The 26,528-nt window shown below is 36.1% G+C and overlaps 1 protein-coding gene across 2 annotated transcripts; it reads right to left on the reverse strand.

The window, feature by feature from the left end:
• Nucleotides 1-24,917, reverse strand: hace1 (HECT domain and ankyrin repeat containing E3 ubiquitin protein ligase 1). Of its 2 annotated transcripts, XM_052617569.1 has the most exons (24): nt 24,621-24,917; nt 23,645-23,699; nt 23,264-23,353; nt 22,964-23,068; nt 21,102-21,177; nt 20,333-20,464; nt 20,148-20,230; nt 18,028-18,124; nt 17,849-17,950; nt 17,657-17,763; nt 17,421-17,571; nt 15,853-16,160; nt 15,288-15,356; nt 13,354-13,441; nt 12,053-12,164; nt 11,866-11,963; nt 10,409-10,496; nt 9,341-9,490; nt 8,769-8,965; nt 6,072-6,203; nt 3,853-3,951; nt 3,577-3,647; nt 1,597-1,710; nt 1-1,385 (listed from the first exon to the last, which is right to left on the reverse strand). In XM_052617569.1, exons 1-24 carry the CDS (start codon nt 24,709-24,711, stop codon nt 1,283-1,285), a joined length of 2,718 nt encoding a protein of 905 aa, XP_052473529.1. In that variant the 5' UTR covers nt 24,712-24,917; the 3' UTR covers nt 1-1,282. The 2 variants fall into 2 exon arrangements, with proteins under 2 accessions (XP_052473529.1, XP_052473530.1); XM_052617570.1 differs by lacking the exons at nt 20,148-20,230; nt 21,102-21,177; nt 22,964-23,068; ... (1 more) ...; nt 23,645-23,699; nt 24,621-24,917 and having other exon boundaries at nt 20,333-20,445.
• Nucleotides 24,918-26,528: the final 1,611 nt, after the last annotated feature.

Here is a 26,528-nt window from a genome sequence, read left to right on the forward strand (position 1 = left end):
TTTGTTTGAAATAAAAAGCATTCTTTAATATTTATGTCCACCTGTGAAATCCAAAGATTGTGCAGTGTGCAGTTTACTCTGTTATTACAAGTACAAAAAAAAATCTGAATCAAAAATCATAATGATAAATCAGAATAAATTGATTTAAAGATCTACATTTGGACCTCAACCATTAGTAAAGATATGGTACATTCCTAAAATGATGTGTCTTCCCTTTTCAAAATCATTTCATGACATGTCCTTGTTTTACAAGAAATTATATGATTTGTTGGTGAGAATTTTTGGCACACCTATAACATTTCATACTTTATACTGAATAACTACACATAAACAATTTAGACAAATATGAAATCAATAATTATTTGACTATACTGACAACCCCATATAAAACTAAATACATCCAAGTACATGAATATATATATTGCACAGTAGTCATGAGAGATTAAGGAACTTTCTAGACAACAAAAAGTGTGCCACAAGAGATCAATACAACAGTGTAACAGAAAAAAAAAAATATTTAATTTAATTAAACTGCTCAAAATGACCATTTTCAATAATGTGTTGACAGTTGTGTTATGATAAAAGCTCTCTCTCTCTCTCTCTATATATAGAAAAGTCTCACATGCATCTGCACACACATACAGTTCAAACACAGTGTGAATTGAACAGCATCAAATAGTTTACATAATACAGCCTGGAGTACACTTATTAATGTCAAAGAAGACTAACATTTATAACAGGCCATTTGGATTCAGTCATTGTCCAATTTATTATTAAGAGTGAACCACAAGAGACCAGTCAAGGTAATATTTCACCCCCCCCCCCCCCCAAAAAAAAAAAAAAGTAAATATTTTAATGCGTAATCTATTTTTATGATGAATTAGAAAACAAAATAATTTTATTTTACTAAATAATAATAATAATAATTAGAACATTTACTGTAAAATAGTAGTGTACTTGATGTAATACAGAAAAAAAGAGACTACTGTAGCAATGGAAATAACAAGCAAAATAAATAAATTCTTTAAGCAAAATAATCATTCTTATTTTGACTTTATTGTGTAATGTGACCTGGATATAATTTTCACATATGCAGAACCGCTTCAGTGCCTGAAGTATCTTTAATTCATTACATTATTCACTGATGTCCTTGTCATAGATTTCATGTGAAAAAAAAAATAATAAAGGCTTTTGAATTGAAGTGTTGAAGAATCCCTGAACTGAGCCATGTGTGCGTCGTGTGTCCACAGAGCAGAATTCTCAGCAAACGCAAAAGCCAGTGTCATGCCATGGTGTATCCGTAACTCCCACAATGCAGTGCAACCAGCAAACGATCACGCAGGACATCCTTGCTGGGATATTCTGGGAGTTTCAGCATGTTGATACTAGGAGAGCAAAGAGATCAATGATGCTACACTGTGAGAGTCAAACCAGTTTCAATACATGCACTTTTTTTTCTATTTGTTATTCTTAGTCACTCTTTCAATTCTTCAATGCTATGTTCTAAAGCTCTTTGTTTACAGCTCAGAAATATCAGAAGAGCCACATTGCCCTCTAGTGCTTCTATCTGAACAACACTATCCATAAGTCTCTCACCATGTGCTAGAGGTAGGCAGTAGGTTTGATGTGTAGGGCACAGCGGCAATAGTAAACTTTTGCAGACCACTGCCGCCCATCAGAAAAGCAAATCCTCCATGAGGAACTCTTGAACTGTTCGAAAAAAAGATATTACTAAAAAAAGAGGCACAAATCCCATTTTTGGCAGTGACAAATATAAGACATAGCAGATAATTTCCGTAACAGAAACACTAAACCAGGGTTTCTCTGTGTTTTAAAAATTATCTAAAATGTTCTCAATAAAAAAAAAATAAAAAAAAATTCCTATAAGGAAAAAGAAATGGAGAGGGGAAAAAAATAGGGAAAAGTTTCAAAGGAAAAAATATCAGGATGATATGGAAGCCGGTTTCACTGTGAAATTAATAAATGGGTACATGTGACTTTTTGTCACAATTTAGACTATTCCTTGCAATTCTGAGAAGCTTTAATCTGATTGGCTGACAAACTTTCTAAGATTTGCAAGTATTTTACACACGGCCAAAGCAGTTCCAAACATATCGCGACCACATTACAGTTCCATATCACTACTCCAAACGATTTCAGTCATTTCAAATGTCCTTACAGACTAAAACAGCAAAATAACCAAACCCCACAATGATACTGATGCAATAATGACACTGCTTTTGAGGAAAATTTACTTGTAGTTTTGCTATTAGTAAAGACACAAAAAAAAAAAAAAAAAAAAAAAAAATTATAATTGTGACAAAAGATACTAATTCATTTTCTTCACCTTCAATCTGTATTTTCATGTTACAGTTCAGGATTTGTGTATTAAATATTTATTTTTTAAAGAAAAAGGCATGTTTTTAGAAAAATGAAAATATAATTAAAAGGTACAAATTTGTAAGATATTTGCAGTAAAAATCCAAAACCACTAGGCTAGTGTTATATATTTTGTCCAGCTGATTACGAAGAATATCTCTAATATTTTCAACTACTTGTAAATCATGAGAAAATACCCATTCTAAACAGTGACACGGGGCAGTGCGGTCGCCTGTCAATGACGTCAGTTACTCTTTGTTACCGCCTTTACGGACGTAGAAACCACATGACAACAGTGTCGTGGACAAATACGGAAGTAGTGTCTAGCGTCAAGCAAAACACTAGCTTGCATTAAGCAGTTCCTTATTTACTACTACTTGCACGTTTCATGGTGGAGTGTGTTACTTATTTATGGAACATAATTACTGTTTACCGTCTGTCGCTGGTTCTGTCAACAAGGACAGCTCCTATAAACATAAGCGTATGGGCGAACCAAACGAACCAAGAAGAGTTTGGGACAAGAGGAGAAAGACCGAGGATCAATATCAGTGTTGCATTTTCTAGATGGAGAGAGCTTTGCGACAAACTTCAACTAGAAAGAGATGCCGATCTCGCGTGTGTTTTACTCGACAGGAGAGTTGTTTTGATTTGTATCTTTACAGAAAACGTATGCTATTATAACAATCAACAAGATTAGTATTATGGGGCTTACAAGCCAAACGCAGGGCATCGCATCACTAGACCCGTGCGAAGACACGTCTGATCCATAGTCTGATCGCGTCTTTGCATTGACTTTGTATGTAATCTACTCGCGCAATTCGTTAAACTTGTGTTTGCTATGTATGCACAATTATTGTGTTTGAATGTGCATGAGTATATGTATTTGTTGAACAAGTGGTAATCGTTTTCATATTGTCTGATTGATGGCCGTCAGCGGTTAGGTAGAAGACAACAAATCCCATCATTTCATGCTCCTCCTTAGCATCATCAAACCACGCGATTGTTATTGTTTTGTTAGTGCGCCCTCTAGTGGCAGGTCCTACAATCTGTACCTTTAATTTTAAATTTTTTTTTAAAAGCCTATTTTGTACCTTGTCATAAAAATATAAATGGTCAGTAGGTCATTTCTTACAATATTTATACAGCAATTAAAGTGATAGAGAATACAGAAAAAGGAAACAACTGCAGAATACATACCTTCCTGTAACAAACTGTAAAAGAAGGACTCTTTCTTCTTGAGTGAGATTTTCAACCACTTCCCAAAACCACTGCGAGAAATATACACAGAAGTCTCTAATCACAGCCTGGTAGATACATGTAAACTGGTATATATTTTCCTGTATTATTTGAATCACCATTATAACAAACACTGCAGCCGTCGTGCAGTTTACTCCTGCTAAGCTACTGTTCTTAACCGTCTCTGTTAAGCAGGATAATTGTTTTGTATGTGCTGGAGCTGATGAGATACTGTACCTGTATAACAGGCTCCTGCAGGTCGTAGCCACTAGTGTACTCTGTGTTCTTCTTCCAGTCCATCACATCAATTTCAGGCATACCTGACAACAGCAGTTCCTGCTCACACAAACATAAAAACATACCATGCCATCAAACACTCATGCCAAGGTTCCAACATTCTTAAAATGTCACATACTCACACATGCGTGCGTGCGTGTATATATATATATATATTATATATATCTTGCCAAGTGTCAAATGCAAGTAAAAATAATTGTTGGCGAGGCAATGCAACAGTGTCAGCCACCAGTTGGCAGGTAACACTTTTATGAATTATAACAATGCAATAAAAGCAACAGCCAGTTTTTAAAGAGATTCACTGTTTCTGACATAAGCAAATAAAATTATATTTTCTGAAGACAAGATCATTGTGATTAGCTGTTCCGTCATAAGCGAAAAGAGCGAATCAAATAACAGTAGGATAGAAATGGACTGAAAATGTCAGAGCAGGGATGGCCAGCTTGTCCCTAGACACGCTTCAAGTAACTTGTACCTGATAAGATATTGATGCTTCATTTCGGAAGATTAACTTTTCCCTTCCAGATAATGGGCGACACATATATGGGGTTAAGCCTCCTAAATGGTGGAGTGAAGTATAATTTGAAAGGCTGTGCGTTGGGCTGTATTCTGAGCCGCTTCAACAGACGAAAACACACACAATTATATTAATTATATATTTTGGCGAGTTACCTTGCCCTGTCTTAAATGAGTTATAAAGTCTTAAATGACGGATATGTGTCAGATCTGTGTCTGTGTGATCTGTGTATGTTTCAGGTTTTAAAGAGACAGCGCTGATTGCTGAAGTGGAACCTGCTGTATCATTGATGTAAATTAAAGAACAAAAGAAGAAGGGAAATCCTTGGACTGTTCTAGTTGCTGATTATTTGTTTAGCTTGAATAAATTTCAATATGTATAGTTTATATATTTATGTATAATATTTATATATATATATATATATATATATATATATATATATATATATATATATATATATATATATATATATATATATATATATATATTTTTTTTTTTTTTTAAGGGTGTGACAAGACAAGACGTATCCCACGAGACGAGACAGGCATCACAAGAACAAGACAAGATTTTTTTTTTTTTTTTTTTTTTTTTAGAAATCCTCGATGAAATAGTTAGGGGAAGAGAGTTTTCTAATCAACTGAAAAACACAAAATGCAAAAAATGTAGGAGCATTTTGAAATCAACTTGTGTTTCATGAAAATAAACGTCTATTATATATATATATATATATATATATATATATATATATATATATATATATATATATATTACCTTTCTAATCTTTTTGTATTCTATTTTCTTTTCATTTATTATGCAATTGTATATGTATGTGTGTGTGTGTGCGTGTGTGTGTGTGTGTGCGTGTAAAGACCTCTAACTAGCTTGCTCTATTCTTTTATTTTCTGTTTTCTTTTTATTTATTATATTAGTTAAAATCCCATGCTACATAAACTGTGTTAACCTAACTGAGACTTGTTATAGCACTTATATATCATTGCTCTTTTTGTTGTTTTTGGTTGCTTCCACTGTCTTCATCTGTAAGTCGCTTTGGATAAAAGCGTCTGCTAAATGAATAAATGTAAATGTAAATATGAGAATCATGATTATTGGAGATCATGATTATCTCACAATTCTTAAGAAATTCTTAAGCCACAGCCGCTCCCAAACTGTTGGTATTGAAATTGTTTGAATGCGTGCACACATTCTTTTTAGCTTCCCTTTCGATTTCGCGAGGACCAGTGGTGTTGAGCGTGCACTGCATTTTTACAGGAGTTGTCAGACACTTACAGTGTGTGTCCACAAACGCTTTTAATTCATTTATATGGAAGTACAGCATCAGAGAACACTCAGCTCTGTTGTTGCCATCTCCACCATCATCTCGCCTTAAGGTCACACTACAGTTCGGACACTGCAACGATTGCTAATTAAGAGTGATCTCATTTTTATGGTCTTCAGGTCTTCCATCTTAAATCATACTAAAGTATATACTATGTTTTTTTTTCGCCCCACAATTCAATTTTTTCTTCTTCAGTGAGCACAGGAGAGAAAATAGTAGCGTGAAACTCCAAATGAAAAATGCAACATAAGAGCATAAAGAGAGAGAAGGAGTCTCATGCAGAGATGAGAGGAGGAATCTACTGACCAGCTCATATTCATCAAAGAGCTGGATGAGCGAGGGGAGGATGAAAGTGTGAAAGCCCTGCAGGAAGGCATTGATCTGCGGCTGAATCGCTCGGGTCATCCTGAGCTCCGTCACCAGCTGTACGTACTCGGCCTGTTACACACAGAAACATGACAAATCAGACAAAAAACCCACCATCATTCACTTCTTCACAATCATGGAGAGAATGCTTTGAACTCAGTAGTCTGAGTGACTAAAATGAAGGTAATTTTCCCAAATAAAACGATACTTCATTCCATGCTAGTGTAAATGTTTAAAAAAAAAAAATAATAAAAAACGTTACATTTTTCTAAAGTACTTGATTTCATGAGTAAATTATTATTTAATTTTTTTACATTTTCTTTAAAATACTACTTTGATTTCAAATGTATAAATTTTATTCTATTTTAATAATAAATTAATAAATAAATAAATACAGTAAATACTAGTGGTGGGCACAGATTAATTTTTAAAATCTAGATTAATCTCACTGTTGAAATTAATCTAGATTAATCTAGATTAAAATGGCTCATTCTAATTCTGCCGAAGGCATTCAGAATATGTGTGTTACCCAAATAAAATTGACAAACAATAAGTCTTTGAGAAGGGGTTTATCAAGCTAGGTGGTGCATTAGAAAAGAGGCTCATCTCCTGTTTCCAAAATGCATCACAAAGTGCTTGAAAAAGCTGTAAACTAATTCCACATTGTACAAGGTGCAAACAACCTTACGCCTGTTTCACACATACTCCGTCTGCAGTGTGTATGCGTTTGCATATTTTTTTACGCACCAATGTTAACAGATTCCAGTTGCGTTCCAGTTGCGTTGCGTCTGCAGCAGTGCAGCAATCATTTACGTACCGAGTAGTGGACTGCAAAGCATCCTGTGTGAAAGCACATCGAGTCCATGCTGCACCACATACGTAACGCACACGGACTGCATACGCACTGCAGACGGAGTATCTGTGAAACAACCGTGAGCAGGGCCGTAGCTGGGGTCAGCGGGGCCCCGGTGAAGGTTGTACCAGTGGGCCCTGTTTGAAATTGTTTTATGTGTATGTTCGTTTATTTTTATTTATTTGTGCTATTTACACAATGTTTAAGTTTTTTCAAGTTTGTAGGTGTCAAGGTACAGAAACCAAATAATTAAATAAAGTAAATAAAGTAAAATAGCACTGGATAGTCTTCAATGTAAAAATGAAATATACAATCAAACCTACATTTATTCAGACACCTTCAACATTTCTCACATTATTACAGTTTTGCTATATATATATATATATATATATATATATATATATATATATATATATCAAAAATTATATCTGGTGTCTGAATAATTTTTGGTTTGACTGTTAAAACTACAAAGTAATTTCAGTCAAGAGCAGTGAGTGATTTATATTTTCATTTTCTTGGATTAACATTACAGCAGCCAGTAGCTAAATTAGTCACGGTCACTTTAAGAGATGATGAACGCATCCAATATAATACACATCCCATTTTTTGTTAACTGACAGCATAAATTCCAAGGTGGATATTTTGACATATTTTGTATGTATTTGTCGGCGCAAGAGCAAAAATAAGCAATTTTCGATGTTCAAGTGTTTTGAGACTCCTTTCTCTGCGTGAGCCCTGAACACCAGAACACAGCGAGTACTGAATTGGGCTCCTTCACATCTTTTTGTTTGTTCAAACTGCGATTTGTATTTGTTCGTTCAGGTGCAGGAGGGACTTTCGAGGACAACTTTGCAGAAGAGAGCGCGGTTTAGTGTCGCTGTCCGTGTTACGCGGCTCTCGATCTCTCTCGTGTGCACCGAACACAGCGCGCGAGTAACCAGCTGCTCTGTTCAGCTTTTCCGCATCTTGTGTTTGGATGCTTTAATGTTTAAATCGACAAGTGGTAAGGCTTAAAAACACATGAAAAAGATAAGCTTTTGTGACGACACGCAGCAGTGGCCCGTCAACTGTCCTGAGCATCTTTTTAGGTTGGCCTCAGTCAGTCGGTTATATAAAATATCAAGGTGAAAGTCATCATAACTTGCTTAGTATAGACCCAGCTCCCAACCCAACTTTGAGAATAGATTAACGGCGTTTAGTTTTTTTTTAATCGCCCAATAAGAGTCTCCCGTTAATGCAGCACGTTAACGCCGATGACGGCCCACCACTAGTAAATACATAAATTAGGTAACTGGCTCATTTAACCTAGGTTTTCTGTAAAGTTGATTCCAATACTGTGATTTTAGAATGTTGCTAAATTAATATTGAAATAAAACCACAAAAATAAAGTATAACTTCAGAAAGATTTTTTAAATGTTACAAATCTCTTATGCTCACCGATGTTTTAGCTAATTATTTATTGATATATTTATTCATTTAAAATACAACAAAACCAGTAATACAGTGTAATGTTATTACAGTGAAAAAGTTCTATTTGACTTTTTTGAATTTAAAAAAAAAAAATCTGCAGATGTGCTGCTCAAGAAACATTCCTTATTTATCAGTGTTGAAAACAATTGTGCTGCTCAGTAGTTTTGTGGAAATCGTGACCGTTTTTCCTGGAATCTTTCATGAGTAGAATCCCACTGTTGCCTACTGTTTGCATTACATGAAGAAAAAAAAAAACTGAAACACGTCTAAATATAAGTAAATAAACAAACAAAAACAAAACATCTATAAGTCACCTTGTTGTCTTGGGTGACCTGAATGGCAGTTCCTCCTGGTTTGAGAGGAACCTCTTCCATGGTTCCAAACACATCTGTTTCTACAGAGAACGTGAGCTCAAGGCCAAGGTCACTGATGTCATTGTCCAGAATCCACTGCAGATTTTTTGCATACTCTGGGTCAATGGATGACACATCCTGATAGCTCACTGGGATGCCTGCAACAATCACACACAGAAACACACTTTTACACATAAAGCATGTAGCAGACTCTACTGTTGATGACTGTGTTTAACAGAATATGGCTTTAATCAAGTTGTTACAGTTGGGTTAACATGTTGACATGATGCATATGAGATTTTCTGATTTACAAATGACTTTACTATTCTTGTGATTGCAAACATGATCAGTGATACCAATTTTATGGACTACACTTAATTAAAACATCAACTGTGCGTCTTTACAAGTTGTAATCAGTATGAATGCATGCAAAAAGTAGTATTACAAACAGATGTAATCAATGTAAATAAAAAAATAAAAATAAAATGCAGATACAGAATTAATATAAACACAATGTGAATGGAGTGGGTTACCCAGTATGTGCTTGTAAAAGGAGCGTGTGAAGTAGATGTTCACCAGCTGTCGGTGATAGAGAGCCAGACCCAGGATTTGACCAGCAAATCCAAAGTAGTTCAGATGATCTGGGTTTACAGAAGAATTGCTGTTGGGTTGAAACGTGGTACCTGTTATAAAAACAAAAAGAAAAAGAATGCACACATAAGCATGCAAAACATAATTATAAACACTTCAAAAACACAGTGTAGCTGCATTACTGTATTAATCCCAGAGGAGATGTTTTATCTAAAGGCAGAGACCCACTATTTGATTTATTTCCAACTTTTCAGTCATGAGCTTCATTTACATAGTCAAGAGTCAGATGCAATGGCCACATCTCTCAGCAGGAGGATGTTAATAGCCCAGGCGAGTCCATGTTGAGCTCATAGCCCTGCAGACCCTCAGCCAACATCAAGCTTCCCCTTGGCAGTGACCAAAGAGCTTCATTACACACTGATCATTTGAAAAGCCATTGTCTGGCTCAGATTGTCACATGGAAAAAGCGTTCCATGGTGGGCTCTCCTGCACTTCTGTTGTTAAAAAAAAAAGTAGATTTTTTTTCCTGTTAAATATGCACATGTAATTTGCATTGTAATGGTAAAATTACATTTACTGTTGTTCAGCGACTTTTCATGTGTGAAATCCAGACACTTCAATAGGGAATCACAGAACTTTGTGTGGGAGTGAAAAGATTTCCCCACGCAGATTTCCAAATGGGATCAAGTTTTCAAAGTAAACACTTTGAAACAATGCGACTTTAAAGGCATGGACACATTAACGCTGTTCAGGAAATTTTCATCTTAATATGAATCCACAAGATCAGGAATTTCATGGTAGGGTTAATATTCCCAGAAAGACACACACACACAAACCCACCCACACAAAAAACACCTACTCAGGGCATTACATGAATTATATCCTTATCTGTCCATTTCCATATTAACCGATGAGTGTGACAGATCATTAACAGAAAAGAGAGGCATTTTAATAAGGAAATCTGATAGGTGCAGCACCACGAGCCGTATTGTACATGAAATTGAATTTACCATCAGCTGATTGTGTAAACAGTGCATAGTCCGGGTTGATGATCTCATTGGACAGAATGTCAAACCACTCTCTGACCACCCCCTGACCCTAAGAAAAGAACAGAATAAAGGCAATCATGGCATTAGTCCTAGATCTACTCCACTGCAGCATAATCTCAAAAAAAAAAAAAAAAACCTGGTAAAATAGCCATTATATGCATAGTATGCACAAATATGAAGCTATCACAAATACACTCTAGACACAAAGGCACTTGGTGCCTTCTAAGATACCTCCTTTTGGTCAGATGATAGCCAAAGTTACTGGTTTAGATTTTAAAATAATTCCCTGTAGAAAATATTCTTATATTTTATTGAATAGTAGAGTTTTATTTAAAAATAAAAAATAAAAAACGTTTTGCATCATTGTTCTGCATCAGCCGCGCCAGGTTCAAATCCAAGCACAAACAACGTAGAAAACGTATCCCCGTGGCGCAACTGACACCGAACAACATACGCTTTTTGCGATCAGAGGCACAAGGAGGAAACAATTATTTTTTTTTTCTTTTGTGAACAAAAAGTTTGAACCTCTGATGTCACATGGATTATTTTACCAATCTTGTTGCTACATTTCTGGACGTTGATCGTGGTAATACCCTTGCTGTCTATGGAAGGGTCTGAGAGCTTTCAGAATGCATCATAAATCTCTTAATTTGTGTTCCGAAGATAAACAGAGGCTTACAGTAATTGATGACATAATTTTCAATGTTGGGTGAACTAACCAATTAACAGTTGATTTGGATCACATGTGCCTCATAAACCACATTATAGTCTTTATGGAAATCTTTTGAGGTAATGAAGCTGTTTTCTGATAGCACAGAACTAGTTCTGTAAACTACCTTACAGTCAGATTGTCAATTCATTAAGCAATAAGCTGCTTCCTCACAAAAGTAGTTCATGCAGCATACTGAAGCCTCTACTCTATTGACATCCATTCATAAACCGTTTGTCTCCTTGCTAGTGTACTGCTGTATTGCTACTTTTATTTATTTTTTATCTATTTCTTATTATTTCTTGACGACTTTCATGAGGTTGTTCATGTGTGGTTTATTAGGGTTGGAACTAATATCTGTGGGAGGTGCCTTAAAATATGATACATCCAAAATCGAACTCTTCCCTACTACATATAGCAGCTGAAAACAGGCTGCAAAAACAGTAATGTCCAAATTCATAGTTTTCGAAAAACAGTAGGTGAAAACTTCCATCCGGACTCTTAAGTGTGGCGTCGTTGGACACATTACAATCCCATGAGGCCACAGGAGAGGATTTATGAATGACAGATAACTGACAATGGTAGGTCACATGAGAGAAACAACTTGGCAGATGCAGTACATCCTAATTTCATTCATACTACTTATATTCATATACCATACAGACCGTACTTTTTTGAAGAGATTCCCGGGTGAAATATTCAAGCTTACCATTCCCTCTTCACCATGGAACCGCACTGCAATGCCCTGTTTGAGTTTCTTATTGGAGGACTTGGATACAACCTCACAGCTGCTTCGGAATAATGAGTCTGAAAGGCAATGATTAAAAAATAAACGAAGGGCGTGAAGGCTGAAAGATGAAGGCTCTTTTAAACAGATAATTCAGAAAATGTGCTACCTCTGTGAACAAGAAGAATATCATTTTCATTAACTGGCCGGTGCACCATATCTGAGTCCGGCTGTCCAGCCAGAAGATGTTCATAAAACCACTCACACCTGTCTTTAAATGGCTGAGAAAAGGGAGGTAAACAAAGATCTATTAAAACATAATTACATTCATTAAAGCCTGTTGCACAGCACTTACATCCCAGATGAACAGGCCAGAAACATATTTTAGACCAGGAGGCTGAATGCTCACAAGCACACAGCCCCAATGATCTTCAACTACAGTAGCTCAATCTAAATATTATACCAGCCATTTTCTTTTCTTTTATGAGGTTTGCAATTTATGCGATCATATTAGCATGTCAGCAGTTTTTACACACTGATTTGTGTGATTTTGTGATTTCTTTCAAATGAAAATTACATACATTATTAAAACTAATACATAAAATCACTTCACCAGGGTTGAAAACTGAATTCACATTTTGAGCAATACAAAAGTTATTAGTAATATTATTGTTCATAATAAAATACTTTTTGTAATAAGTGAAAAATTATCTGGCAACAGAGCTGTGCAAAAAAAAAAAAAAAAAAAAAATTGGTGGGGGCTTAAATATTTCATTTCTGACAAAATATTTTGACAGTATTACTAATCAATTCTGTTAGCATGTCTACTGATTTTTATCAAATAAAAATGTAATTTACAACATTAATAAATAAAATAAAACCTACACTAATATTGTTTTTAATAATATTGTTCATATAAATAATAATAATAACAGATGGGGAAAAATCTAACAACAGAGCTTTGCTCTGTTTTAACTAAATATTATATTTTTGACAATTAAGTTCAGTTAAACAAACATTTTATACTCTTTTTATTTTTATATTTTAAATATAAATATTTAACATTTTAAATATACATTTAAAATTGTACAGCAGTGCCATAATTTGAATTGATAAAACCTTGAAAACATAAGAGATGGGACAGCAGAACCAGGACCACCATTTTAAGAAGAGGGATGCAGATTTGTTGTATTAAAAAATAATTGAAAATATTATTTTCATGCAATGTTAATTTTAAGTTAGATGCCAGTTTATCAGACACACAGTATACATACATCTTATATATTTAGATGAAATATTATGAAGACAAATATTCTACTCCTGAAAATAACATGTCATTTTCAATTCCATCGAGACTCCTTGTTTTTATGGGCCATGTGGAAACTGTGGGGCCCTGATGATGTCCACATCTGTGACAGGATCTAATGAGCAAACTGTACATCAGCTATTTCAATGTCTCGTCATGCTTACCTGTCCTTTAATAATATGCATGAAGCGGGACATGAGCTCAGGGCACTCCAGCAGGAAGTGGAAATGGTTGAAGATGATTGTGGGATTCCTGGGAACAATAAATTATTTTGAGAAACTGTTTTGTAAGCAAAGGCCTAAACATGTATATGTGCATAGCACCCATACATACACACCACAAGCCTTAAACTTAAAGAGGTCTTATTATGCTCTTTTACAAAGTCTTGATTTTGTTGGGGGTGTACTAGAACAGGCTGTCAGACTAAGTTACTAAAAAACATTATTACAACACCTCTCTCCCCAGTCTGACATGAACAGCTTGAATAGTTCCTGTATTAAATGAAGGCTCTCCTTCTGAAATACGAAATGTGCTGTGATTGGTTAGCTGGGCCAGAGTGTGTTGTGATTGGCAGCACTCTGTGCCCTTACCATAGGCACCTGCGAGCTTCAGGGTGCTTTCACACTAGCACTTTTGGTGCGCATGGGTTCGATTGACGTCAGAGTTTGGTTTGTTTGGATGATGTGAACGCTGTCTTCCAAACTCAGATGCGCACCCGCAAACTGTACCTGAGTCTGCTTAAAAAGGGTGAGGTTCATGTGAACTCTAGAACGATTCGCTGCTGATGTGAATGTAATCGTACCAAATCGTGCAAGTGAACTACAATTAATGACATTGATTTATAAAAATGTGTTTCACTCACTGTTCTCACAAGCGTGACTGATGTGCTGCAAGCAGGAAGCTATAAGTCTCATTTCTGTTCACCTTCAACGTTCTTTAGAGCATTTGCAGTACATTCGCAAGACAGACTTAAGTGCCGTTATGTACCAAAGCTTTGTAAACTAAATAAACGGTTCAAAATTGTGAAGAGAGCAACATTATGCATTTGCCACCTTCTCCTGCACCGTCGTTACTAACCAACGGGGTAAACAGCTGCTAGCTTGATGACATAAACAACCACAGTTCAGACCCAAATAAAATAATATGAACGCAGTCTAGCGGAGGCAGGAGGAAGGGGAGCAATTGAACTCGGACAAGATAAGATTGTAACAGCTCTAAGTTTCTTTCTCTACTGCAGCTCAGCCAGGTCTCCACCAATTCGTCGATATTTGTGATATCACAAATCCCGGACAATATGTGTGTAATCCAAACAAGTCATTCGTTGTGGTTTTTAAAAGTGATTTCTGTTAAGTAAAATATCACCTTTTGAAGTGGACTTCGAGCTTTGTAACTTTCTTTTTATTTTCAAACAGCAACATAACAGACTAACTAAAGTTGAAAAAGTGAAAAAGCATAATAGGACCCCTTTAAGATTATAAAAGAGGTCTACTTGAAATTTCAACTCTATCATTATCTACTATTGGACTATTACTAATCCTTGTGTCATTCCAAACGCATGCATGTTTTGTCATTTTTAGTAGACATTTTAAAATAATTTGAATGCAGCTCTTTCGTGGTGCATCTAGTCAAGAATTGGTGTGTTTAGTTACTATGGGATTATGAGATGCCATAACAAAAAAAATAGCACATGAACACATAAGCTTCCATGGAGGAGAATATTTAAGTTAATAAAATGTATTTTAGGTTAATTTTGTTTATCACATACACTACTGTTCAAACGTTTGGGGTCAGTAAGACTTTTTGGCAACACTTTAGAATAGGGAACACATATTCACTATTAACTAAGAGTTCTACCTGAACAAACTCCATAACTGCTGCATATTAATAATTAATAAGCTAGTTGTTAAGTTTAGGTATGGAGTCGGATTAAGGGATCTAAAACATGCAGAAAAATGCATTAATATGTTTAATATCTTACTGACCCAAAAACTTCTCAGTGCTAGTGTACATCATGTACATCTACAGCTAACGTACAGATAGTATCCTTTTTTTCTCTCTTATTAAATAAATGCATTGAAATAAATCGCTCTCGACTTACCTCGTCACAAAACACTTGAGCGCTTCATCATGTTTACAGACAAACTCAATGAATCGAGGGGAGGTCATGCTAGATATCAGGGAAGAAAAAAGAAAATAAGAGTACGCATTTAATGCATGAGTACTATTTATCATGCATTAATTAAAGAGTGATTAAATGGTCTAATAACATTATCATTAGAAAGGCAGAGGGGTCAGGGTAAGGAGACATTATGAACACTCCCACCGAATGAGCTCATGAGCAGATGTCTATTAAAACACTATTCTTGGATCTCCTGTACTTCCCATAAACTTTACAGGGCAAGTGAAGCCACTTCACCACTTTTAAAGTTCACATACTTTTATTGATGCTTTTATCCAAAGTGGCCCACAGTGCATTTAAACTATACATTTTGTCACTATGCATGTTCCCGCTGGGAATCAAACCTATGACATTAGCAATGCCAGCACCATGGACAAGATCTCATTACTATTGAGATGTGCGAACAAGCTGTTCTCTGCAGTTTAGTTTCTAAAATTGTCTGTGTGAAGTGGAAAGAAACTTTAAAGTTTGAGGTCAGTCTTACCCATGTGGCATCTGACAGGAACAGCACATGTAGAAGGCCTGGATCACAGCACTCAGGCGATTGGCTATCATAGAGATGACATCCTGACCATCAGCACAACCCTCCGGAGTCTTCATCATCGACTTGGCCTCCAGCAACAGTGGGGGATTTTCGCTGGCAACGGAGGGGTTGACCTCCTGGTTTTTCAGGAAAAGTGACGCAATGTCATTTCCCGAGGATGAGGTTGTTGCGTCTGTGCTCTCCTTATCCATCTCAGTGGAGATGAGGACCAGCCATTCTTCAAGAGAGTGCCACAGCAGCTCCAGAGGCTAGACAGCAACACGAGAGAACATCACTTCAACAAAGATGTGCTGTACAAGACCAGAGCAGGAAAGAAAGCTTTGGTATTTCCATTTGTGAGAAACGATTTCATTCTACAGCAGCCTGCATGTTCATCTATGCAGTTTTCGATGATAGGGTGATGTGATATATTGATATTTACAGTATATGCTATATGACACTGTGAATATCGGTCTGATCTTATTAGAATTCTTGTGTTGGGACTTCCATGAAAACATTAAGACAGATATTTGGTAACACTTTAGAATAAGGTTCCATTAGTTAATGTTAGTTAACTACTTTCGTTAACATGAACTAAGCAAGAACAATCCTTCTACAGCATTTATAAATCTTAGTTCATGTTAATTTCAACATTTACTAATGCATTATTTAAATCAAAAGTTGTGCTTGTTAACATTAGTTAATGCACTGTGAATTACCATGAACTAACAATGAATAACTGTATTTTCATTAACTAACATTAACGAAGATGAATAAATACAGTAATAAATGTATTATTCATTGTTTGTTGATGTTAATTAATACATTAACTAACATTAACTAATGGAACCTTATTCTAAAGTGTTACCAGATATTTTAATAATATCTCAGGCTAAAACATCAACTTTAAATATGTCAACAAATTCGGCAGTTTTGATTCATTTTTATGAATCAATTCTTATATATAGTCTCTTTTTGACACAGACTCAGTCAAAAATGTTCACTGAAGTCTCTGCATGGTAGTTGTTTTAAAACGGTTTAGTAAATATGAGAGATGAGAGAAAGGCGCAGCCGCGGGGCGACCCTCCTGCCTATGACTGTGCCCCGCGCGAGCCTCTTCACACGGGTCGTGGCAAGCGGCGGAACTGAGACGGTGCCAGCGCCAAAGTCCCGTTTAAAGTAAGACATTACCACAAAAGCCCAGTTGACGGCACACTTCAGCTTTGTACACTGAAACATAAACTGTGACAGTTCTTTCAGCCTCCATTACTAGCAACGAACTACATTAACGCTAACATTAGTGGCGTGCTCTAATGCTAGTATTTTCTGTCACTCAGGATTTGTTCAGAGATGAACACCGCCATCTAGCAGTCGGGAAATAAACTCAAAATGAAACAACTGCCATTAATCTTATATGATTATTCATTGTTTTTTATAAATATCGATATACCATTTTTGAGAATCGATATTATATCGCCAAACAAAATATTGTGATACTCGCGTGTATCGATATTTTCTTGCACCCCTACCTTAAACACCTGGTTACGTGGTGTCTTGTTTCCGTTGTAACCCATGTCTTTCCCGTTGTTTGGGGAGGACGGCCCGAGACAGAACACATGACAGAAGATCCGGATAATTCGGAGCAAACTCTTTGTTTGGACCTCAAAGTTACTGGACAAGCTGAATGGAAACAGAGTGAGAAATACATTTGCTTAAAGGAAGTACTTAGTAATAAAATTCCTCAAGAATTGTGGATAACACACACCTCAGAAGTTTGTGTCCATTTGTGGTTGCCACCTCAGCCAAGCTGGTCAACATCATTTGGTAGCTGGAGTCACTCTGCTGTGAAACATGTTCTAGGACCTGCCTTAACTTAAAAATCATATTCAAAATGTAAAAAAGACACTTATGTACATAAACTCATCAAAAAACATAGATGGGGGGAAAAGAGACATACCATGTTCTCTTTAATGTCATCATCCTGGGTCATCTGTATCAGTGTCTGAAACAGTCTGCTATGGTGCTGGATGAGAATTTCACATGTTTCACCATATCCACCCTAAAAGTAGTTACACATTAGTAACCTGCGTATGAATACCTGAGTGTGTGGATATAATGTACACATGCTGCATTCACCTGCACACACAGGTCAAGTGGTGTAACTCCATTCTTGTCTGGCAAATACTTGGCTCCCCTGAGGAGCAGTATCTGTGCGGTGTCCCTCTGACCATGACTGCAATACAATGACAAAATCTCGTAAATTGCATGAATATCAATATCTTCCATCCACGGGAACAATTGTAGATCCCAGTTCTTGAGTGCATCAAGAACACGGCAGATTTGAATGAATGAAGTGAATGATGACTATGTTAATGACAAACTTTCTTCTGATCCTCACATAAAGCTATCAAAATGGCTTGGAAGACTTGAGTTCGAGGTCTGGCTCAAGGTCTTTCCACAGTCTGGTGTCCCTCTATACTCTTCTGTTGCTTCCTGCCTCTCTCCATTATTCCTATTAAGGCAAGAGTGCTGAAAGAACTAAAATTGGTCCTGGATGTAGCACATAAGTCATATGGATTAATGCCAGAAAGTATGCAAATATGCATAACATGCACTCATCTATGAAGTAGGTGAAGAGCTACCTTACCTAGCTGTAAACATGTTAACAGTTAACCAACTAGCTCAGCAACATTCTCTTTATATCAGCAGTTGTCAATGTTTCTAACTACAATAGCCAAAGACCCCCTAAACCTAGTTTTGTCTTATCTGTCGAAACACAACACTTGAATTAGGGATGCACAGTATTATATTTTTACAGATATCCAATATATTTCAACTAATATATATGTCACATTTTATTATTAGGTCTTTCGACACATATATTTTTTACCAAATAAAAAGGACCGCACTTTTAGAGTTCATCCCACTATCTGATGTGAGAACAAGTATTGGAACAGTTGAATTTAAGGCAGAAGCTAATATTTAGTTTCAGATCCCTTGCATGCAATCAGAGCAGTGAGTCTGCAACACATAGACATCACCAGACTCTTGGTCTTATGCTTTGAAATGCTTTTCTCCAGCCTTTATTGCAGCCAATTCCAACTGTTGCTTGTTTGGCGGGAGGTTCTGTCTTTAGTGTCCTCTTCAGATGGTGAAATTAATGTTTAATCAGATTTAAATTGGGAGCTTGATTTGGGCAATCTAAGACTTTACATTTATTTGCCCTGATAAAGTCCTTGACTGCACTGGCAGGGTGCTTTGGGTCATTGTCACGATCCAATTTGAAGTGCTTTCTAATGAGTTTGGTGGCATTTTCTTGAAAATTGGTAGCCAAGATGATTTTGTATCCTTCCAAATTCATTCTGCTACTGCCATCATTCATTAAGTCATCATTCAAATAAAGAGGTCATGTTCTAGAGACAGCCAAGCATGCTTATGCCATGACACCACCTCCACAAAGCTTTACAGATGAGGTTTTATGCCTAAAATAATTTGCAGTTCCCTTTGTTTCCACACTTTTGTTCTGTTCCAATACTTCTGCTCACATCAGATAGGGAGATGAAACTCTAAAAGTGCTGATCTTCTTAGCTGCTAAAACACCTTTGTGGTGAATCACCCAATAATAAATGTGACATTCTGTAGTTTTGTATCATATTCATATTTTGACTCCACAGCAAACAGAACAATTCTGTCTTTACTGTTCCAATACATATGAAGCATCCCTAACGTGAAACAAATATGCATAGCTAGACATATTGCACTTATATATTTGCATACTTCTTAGGTCAGAACAAGCCCAGATTTCCTGTTTTAAAAACCTATTAAGCTCATGTTTAATTACTCTATTTAATTATCTGTTGTGAGGCATGTTAGTGTTGATCATCATCATCAGTCTTGAGTGGACTGATATCAGTAGCAAAATGCTAAATTCTCATTAGCCTGTCCTTTCAGCAAAGAAAGTTGAATTTCCTTGTTATTCTCGTCAAACTCACAAGAAAGCTTTGTGTTTAAAGGATATAAGCTAAAAAAAAACATCTGTACAAACCCCTAATTTTCCTAATTATGCTTCTTGTGTAGTCAGAAAGCATCCAGATTCAGTCACTGAATGGAAGTTAATTTTCTTAAGGGGTCACATTCTAATTGTTGACCACACACTTCCAGTTCAGGCAGCGTGAAATAAACAGTAATCATGGTAAACATTATAAATTTGCATTGGCAGCTGGTAGTGCTGGGGTTGAAGATGCTTAGCTGCTCACCTGCAGGCGAAATAGAGTGGAGTCGCTCCAGAGACATTGGGCCTGTTGATGTCCGCTCCACTGTCCAGGAGACACTGCACTGTCTGTGAGAAACACAAAACATCACATGAACCTTCTTTTGAACTTCTCTGGCTGGAAATCCTGTAATCAAGTCTGCAAGCTATGTAGTCAGAGAGTTTCCGTACAGTCTTGTGTCCGTTCTGGCAGGCCACATGTAAGGCTGTCTGGCCCATGGCGTCCTCCACGTCCACATTAGACACATGCTGCACCAGGTCATGAAGAAGCTCTGTCCTTCCATTCACTGCCAGCCAATGAATCTAATGGCATGAGATAATGAGATAATTAAATATTAGTAAAAACAGTACTACATTAATACAAAAAAATAAAAATACTTATAATATATATTAGAGATTTGGTTGTACCTGGTGTAATAATGAACATAATCCACATATGTATTCTAATTTATTTATTTATTTGCAGTAGCCATTGCTGTGCTGTAACCCAAATACTTGAATTAAGTTTAATTAGAATAATTTAGTTTATACCTTTATATTAGTTTCTTTATTAAAATGATTAATAAATGTCAATAAAAAAAAAGTTTTAAAATGGGTTCAGCAGGAGTGAATAAAAAGCTGGTTTCCAGAATACATATCTGTAATAATTGTTTACAAATAAAATGAACTGGCAACTTTTGTGTGTGTGTTATTTCACAGCTTTGATGACTTTACTATTATTCTAAAATACAGACAAAATCCAGTATAAAAAAAAAAAACATTAGAAAAAAAAAAACAATTAAAATAATAATAATAATTATTATTATTATTACTATTATTGTTATTTTATATATACACATATATACATACATACACGCACACACATATACATATATATAAACCAATTTCAAAATCATAACTATGCAAATGTGTTGTTATTATTATAGTACAGCATACTCACAGCAGTGAGACCTTCATTATTACAAATATTAACATCAGCATTGTACTCTAACAGTCTGCCCATACACTTCTTCTGTCTGTGAAAATATAAGACAACATGGGATCATGGGACATCATGGGACTCAGCACAGATGCATTTCTAGGTTACAATTTTTGCATGCAATACACACAAATGCTTAGGCTATGTAAACAAAGCATGCATAGGGAAGTCCTAAGAGTTTTGTTAGGTCATTTTTTTTTTTTTTAAATATTTTACAATGATTGTTTGATTTTTAAAACACAATGCGACGTGAGTCTTCTGTTTCTATAATACGAACAGAAGTTTGACGCGTATTAGATCGACAGATATACCATGCGCTCTTATACTGTATTCTGTCGATATTTTAGCTAAATCTGCTTCAGTAAGTAATAACGTCTACATTCAATAAAGTGAAGTGAGTGAAGTGACATTCAGCCAAGTATGGTGACCCATACTCAGAATTTGTGCTCTGCATTTAACCCATCCGAAATGCACACACATAGAGCAGTGAACACACACACACACACACACACACACACACACACACTGTGAGCACACAACCGGAGCAGTGGGCAGCCATTTATGCTGCGGCGCCCGGGGAGCATTTGGGGGTTCGATGCCTTGTTCAAGGGCACCTAAGTCGTGGTATTGAAGGTGGAGAGAGAACTGTACATGCACTCCCCCCACCTACAATTCCGTCCGGCCCGAGACTAGAACTCACAACCCTTCGATTGGGAGTCCAACCCTCTAACCATTAGGCCACGACTTCCCCTGATAATATATAAATAGATATAATAGGTAAATACTGGATAACAAATCACTGAAGATTTATTTATTATTTATTTCAAGAGACAGTACGTTTAACATGTTGTTTGTGTAATTAACATGCTTAAATGGTCTAACAACAAAGCATTCAACACTACAAACACAGGCCTTCAGAAGGATGCCAAGAACTAAAATCTTTAAGAACTGCTTGGATTCAACTCACTGTATTTTCCTCATTTGCTTGAAATAAAATTATATATAATTCGTTATTTTTAGCCATGTAGGATATGCTGTGATATGCTGTAGCCATATCTTCACATGTGTGTGTGTGTGTGTGTGGTCTACAAAGAAATGTAGAAAATACAAAAGAATACAACACTGTAGAACATCACCTAATTAAATTAGCCTATATATACACATAATATATAAATACATGCATATTGCATACATATATACATACATATATATATATATATATATATATACACATATACACACACACACACACATTATAGCTCAGACAATGTAACATATATATAATATAACAGAACTAAAATTCATGCAGATGCAGAAACAAAGATATAAGTGCAAACTGAAAACTATACAGTGACGTCAACCTTGGTTTTACTAAGAAATAAGTTTAGTATCACAGCGAATGCTACAGCGTCATCTAGCCATAAGAACGTAACCATAACAGATACGCTTTCAAGTAAAATAATCATATGCCTTTAAGCATTTAATAAGTTAATTAGATGTCAGTAATGAACAATAAGGCACAAATTATAGCGATCATGAGTAAGGTCTTTATTCTGTTTCACAGTGTAGAGTGAAGTGGATATACAGTATACAACACCCAATCAGTTATATTCAGGTGTATACTGCCACCTGTTGGCGCAGTTGTGTAACTTGGAGAACAACTTTAATGCCAAGATCATAAGAAAAAAAAAAGTCATGATAACGAGAAAACAAGAATGAAAAATCTGAATAATCCATAACCTCTAGGACTTCCGTACACGCGGGATTAGGACTAAGAAATGTGGTCTGTTATGCTCCCAGCAGGTGTTAGCACTGGAGTTTACCCGTTTCTTGCAGCCAGATGCAGAGGTGTGCAGCCGGAGATATCCTGATAGTTTGGATTCGCTCCACGCCTCAGCAGCAGGACGAGACACTCTATTGATCCACAGCTGAAACAACAACGACATCTTCAGAGAACCGGGTCATCAGAATATTACAAATGATCTGTTTATTTAGGAAACACCAGGAAAACACTTTATCAAGAGTTTAGGAATCTTAAAAGAACAATTAGGGAACAGATTTCAAAAGAGGAATGCACCATTTCTGTAGTTTTGTGAGAATGTGAAAAGAACAAATTCTCTTACTTGGCAGCGATATGTAGAAGGCTTCTTTTAACACGTCCAAATGCGTAGTTGACATCAAACTTCGAGTTTAAAAGCAATTCAGAAACTGATCTATGAGCAAAAAAAAAAAAAAAAATTATAAAATGCCAGTAAACATAACACACTTATTACATTTAGCTGTGTGGCCCAAGAGAAGTTTAAAGCAGTCGACCGCCATCAAACGTTACATCGTCTTCTTTAGCTTGCATTAAATTTACAGCTGTTGATCAGTGAGCCGCAAACACATTCTGTACTGGAAGTGTTGTACTGAGGAAGCTGCAGGAGTGGGTGGTGTTTTGTGTTTTACTGTGTGTCTGCTTCTCTTGGCCGTCTGTTATGTCACAGGACAACGGTGACACTCACCTGTGCTGGTCAGCCATGACCATTGGCATGAGGGTGTACACGGCTGTTTCACTGTCTAGAAGAAAACAAAAATACACATATTATATAACATTTTCTTCCAAACTACTTGCAAACTGCTTTGGAAAATGTAAAATCTTGTTTTTAATGTGAAATATAGCACAATAGTATGTATACCAGATAATAATAAATAAAAATGACAAGTTTTACAATAAAGAAAATTAATTGAGAATCACGATAGCGACAAAAGTACAATTTCCAGATATATTAAAGCCATTCATGAGTGTCATTCTACAATTCTGGCCATTGATGTTAATGATATTACTTAGTTCTGACACTTTTCTTCAGAAATAGTATCATACATCCACTAAGAGAACATAAACAATCTTACACAAATAATTGCACACCCTATTGTTCAATTTGTTTGAAATTACCTTATAATTATACCTCATAACCATATCTGCAAAGCAAATATTACTCTTAAAATTGATTTAAAACAAACATTGTATATTATATTTAAATAATAATACAATACACTAAAATGTAGCACGTCAGTCTGTAGTGACACACAGTAACAATAAACATTTTATTTGGAAACCCCCTTTATTTTTTTGTAATTTAATAACGTCACTATTGTTTTTCTTTATCTGTGACCTGACCGGAAGTGACTTCATGCGAATCAGAGAAATACAACAAAGTCCTTTCTCTGAATACAATCTCAAGAATTAAGTAGTAATTGACCATATATGGATAGAACGGGATGAACGTGTATGGCCGTTGACAGAAATTTTTCTCGGAAAACGACATGATTAGAATGTAACAAGGGTCTCCCTAACAACCTGAGTAGTCCTCAGAAACAAGGATTTGAGATAGATAGATAGATAGATAGATAGATAGATAGATAGATAGATAGATAGATAGATAGATAGATAGATAGATAGATAGATAGATAGATAGATAGTTTGGCGTGACGTCTCACCTTCGGGGAGTTCCACAGTCCTCGCACGGCGCAGGGACCGCGTCAGTCGACTCAGCTGTACGTTTAATTGCTCCATCGCCCGTTCCATCATATGGGATTCAGCTCATTGAAAACACGTACTCACTCTTTCTCTCTCTCTGAAAAGACAAATCCTCGTTCTCTTCCATCTGCTGTTGGCTAATGCGCCATGATCACGACTCATTCCACCGCACAATATCCCTCCATCGCGCTCTGATTCATTTTGGGAAAATATTTCCTCCTGGTGTCTTTCTTCCTGTTTTCATTGCAATGCCGTATGGGAAGTGTATTCTTTGGACAGATACACGTGTAGGAGTCCGTGACGTGACGCCAGAGACGTGACGCCAACCGGTCACAAAAGTGACCTTAATTTTTTTTTTTTTTTTTTTTTTTCATTTATAAAGCTCTAAAAAAACCTTACTGCCTGATGTTTAAGTGCACTTCCTTCAATTTTGGGTTTAAATTCTACATGTGCAGTTTCACATGATTAGTGCAAATTGTCACATGACCAGAGCACCTTATTTCCCGTTTGCACTTTGAGAGGATCAAAGCTGCGTCAAGGCTCCAAAACTAGAGGCTAGTGAAGTGTCGTAACATAAATATATGACAAAGATTTTTCAAAAATCATTTTTGGTGCACATAAACTTTAGGGTGTATAGTATAAAAATATGCATTCGCATATATTTAGTTTTGTTTGGTGTGGTCAGTGCTCAATTTGTAATATGTAAGGTCCTGGAACATATGGCAAATGTCTTTATGGTCTTTTATGACTCTTAAAATGTTTTTTTTTTTTTTTTTACTTCTAAAATGCTTGTTAAAACAGTTTAAATAAGAAAACTAAATAAGAAATGTTGTACTGAGAACGGTACTGTAGGACATTTAATGAAAACCAAGGCTATTTTCCGCAATTTACAATTAGTATTCATAATTTAGGATTACACCAACTTGTTCCCTCCTATTTTTTTTTTTTTTTTTTTTTTTTAGCCCAGTAGAAAATAATGAAAACACAAATTAACAATGTATTTAACACTGCAGAGACACAGAAAAGTAGTATAATGTCATTCTTACCATTAAAGTTGTTTAAAATGGACCATAAAACAGGCATCAATTTCCCCTCGGTCTCTCTAGATTGTTCTTTGCTTCTAGAGTCATTTGCAGTCCTGTGTCCCTTTTGAAATCCATGACCTCACTTATGGAATGGGGTTAAACTGAGGTAATGGTGGTCCAACAAGGCAGAGAAATAAAAGCAACTAAATTGTGGAGGTGTGGAAGTTATTATCGGTTGGCACTGCAAATTAAGTTAAGTGAGAAAAACCCCTCTCACACTCTGCAATTGAAATTGGAACCGTGGTAACCACAGTCAAAAAGTCTTTTAATCCTGCTGGGATGAGCCGACCACCGTTCTCTCGATATTCTCTCAAAGCCCAAATGGCATTTCGAGGGCTGTCACTGCCAAACTGTTTGCTAAGAGATTAATTTTCTTTATCACCATACGTTGCTCTGGCATCCTGAGGCCAGTATTCAGGAAAAATCATCTTTCGAGTTGAAAATCCCAGTGAATGAACATGTAGATAAATAGTGTAGGAGCTCAATTTGCGTGAATAAATTAATCATAAATGTGCATTAAAAACGTTTTTTAAAAGAAATTGTGAGTAAAATTATTTCCGCTGTCAAAAAACAAACAATACAGTGGAATATCAGCCAACAGGACATGCAGTATTTACCACTGGAATTGTTTACTATGAAAAAATGGTATGATCAAAATGTAATTATGTCCCAATCTCCACCACAGGCAGTTCCGATACACATCATACAGGCAGGTTGTCCGCTGGGCGTACGGAATACTAGGCAGGAACATTAGGAAAGCCATATCTTCAAATGTTGTGTCAG

Source organism: Carassius gibelio, chromosome A16 (assembly GCF_023724105.1).
Source record: "Carassius gibelio isolate Cgi1373 ecotype wild population from Czech Republic chromosome A16, carGib1.2-hapl.c, whole genome shotgun sequence".
NCBI classification, from domain to species: Eukaryota; Metazoa; Chordata; class Actinopteri; order Cypriniformes; family Cyprinidae; genus Carassius; species Carassius gibelio.

Coding starts and splice junctions, on each gene's coding strand:
- hace1 (XM_052617569.1), bottom strand. CDS start 24,711: ATGATGGAACGGGCGATGGAGCAATTAAACGTACAGCTGAGTCGACTG. Junction 16,161..17,420: donor CACGTAACCAGGTGTTTAAG/GTAGGGGTGCAA, acceptor GTTGCTGTCTAG/CCTCTGGAGCTGCTGTGGCA. Junction 3,952..6,071: donor TCTTTGATGAATATGAGCTG/GTCAGTAGATTC, acceptor TTGTGTGAGCAG/GAACTGCTGTTGTCAGGTAT.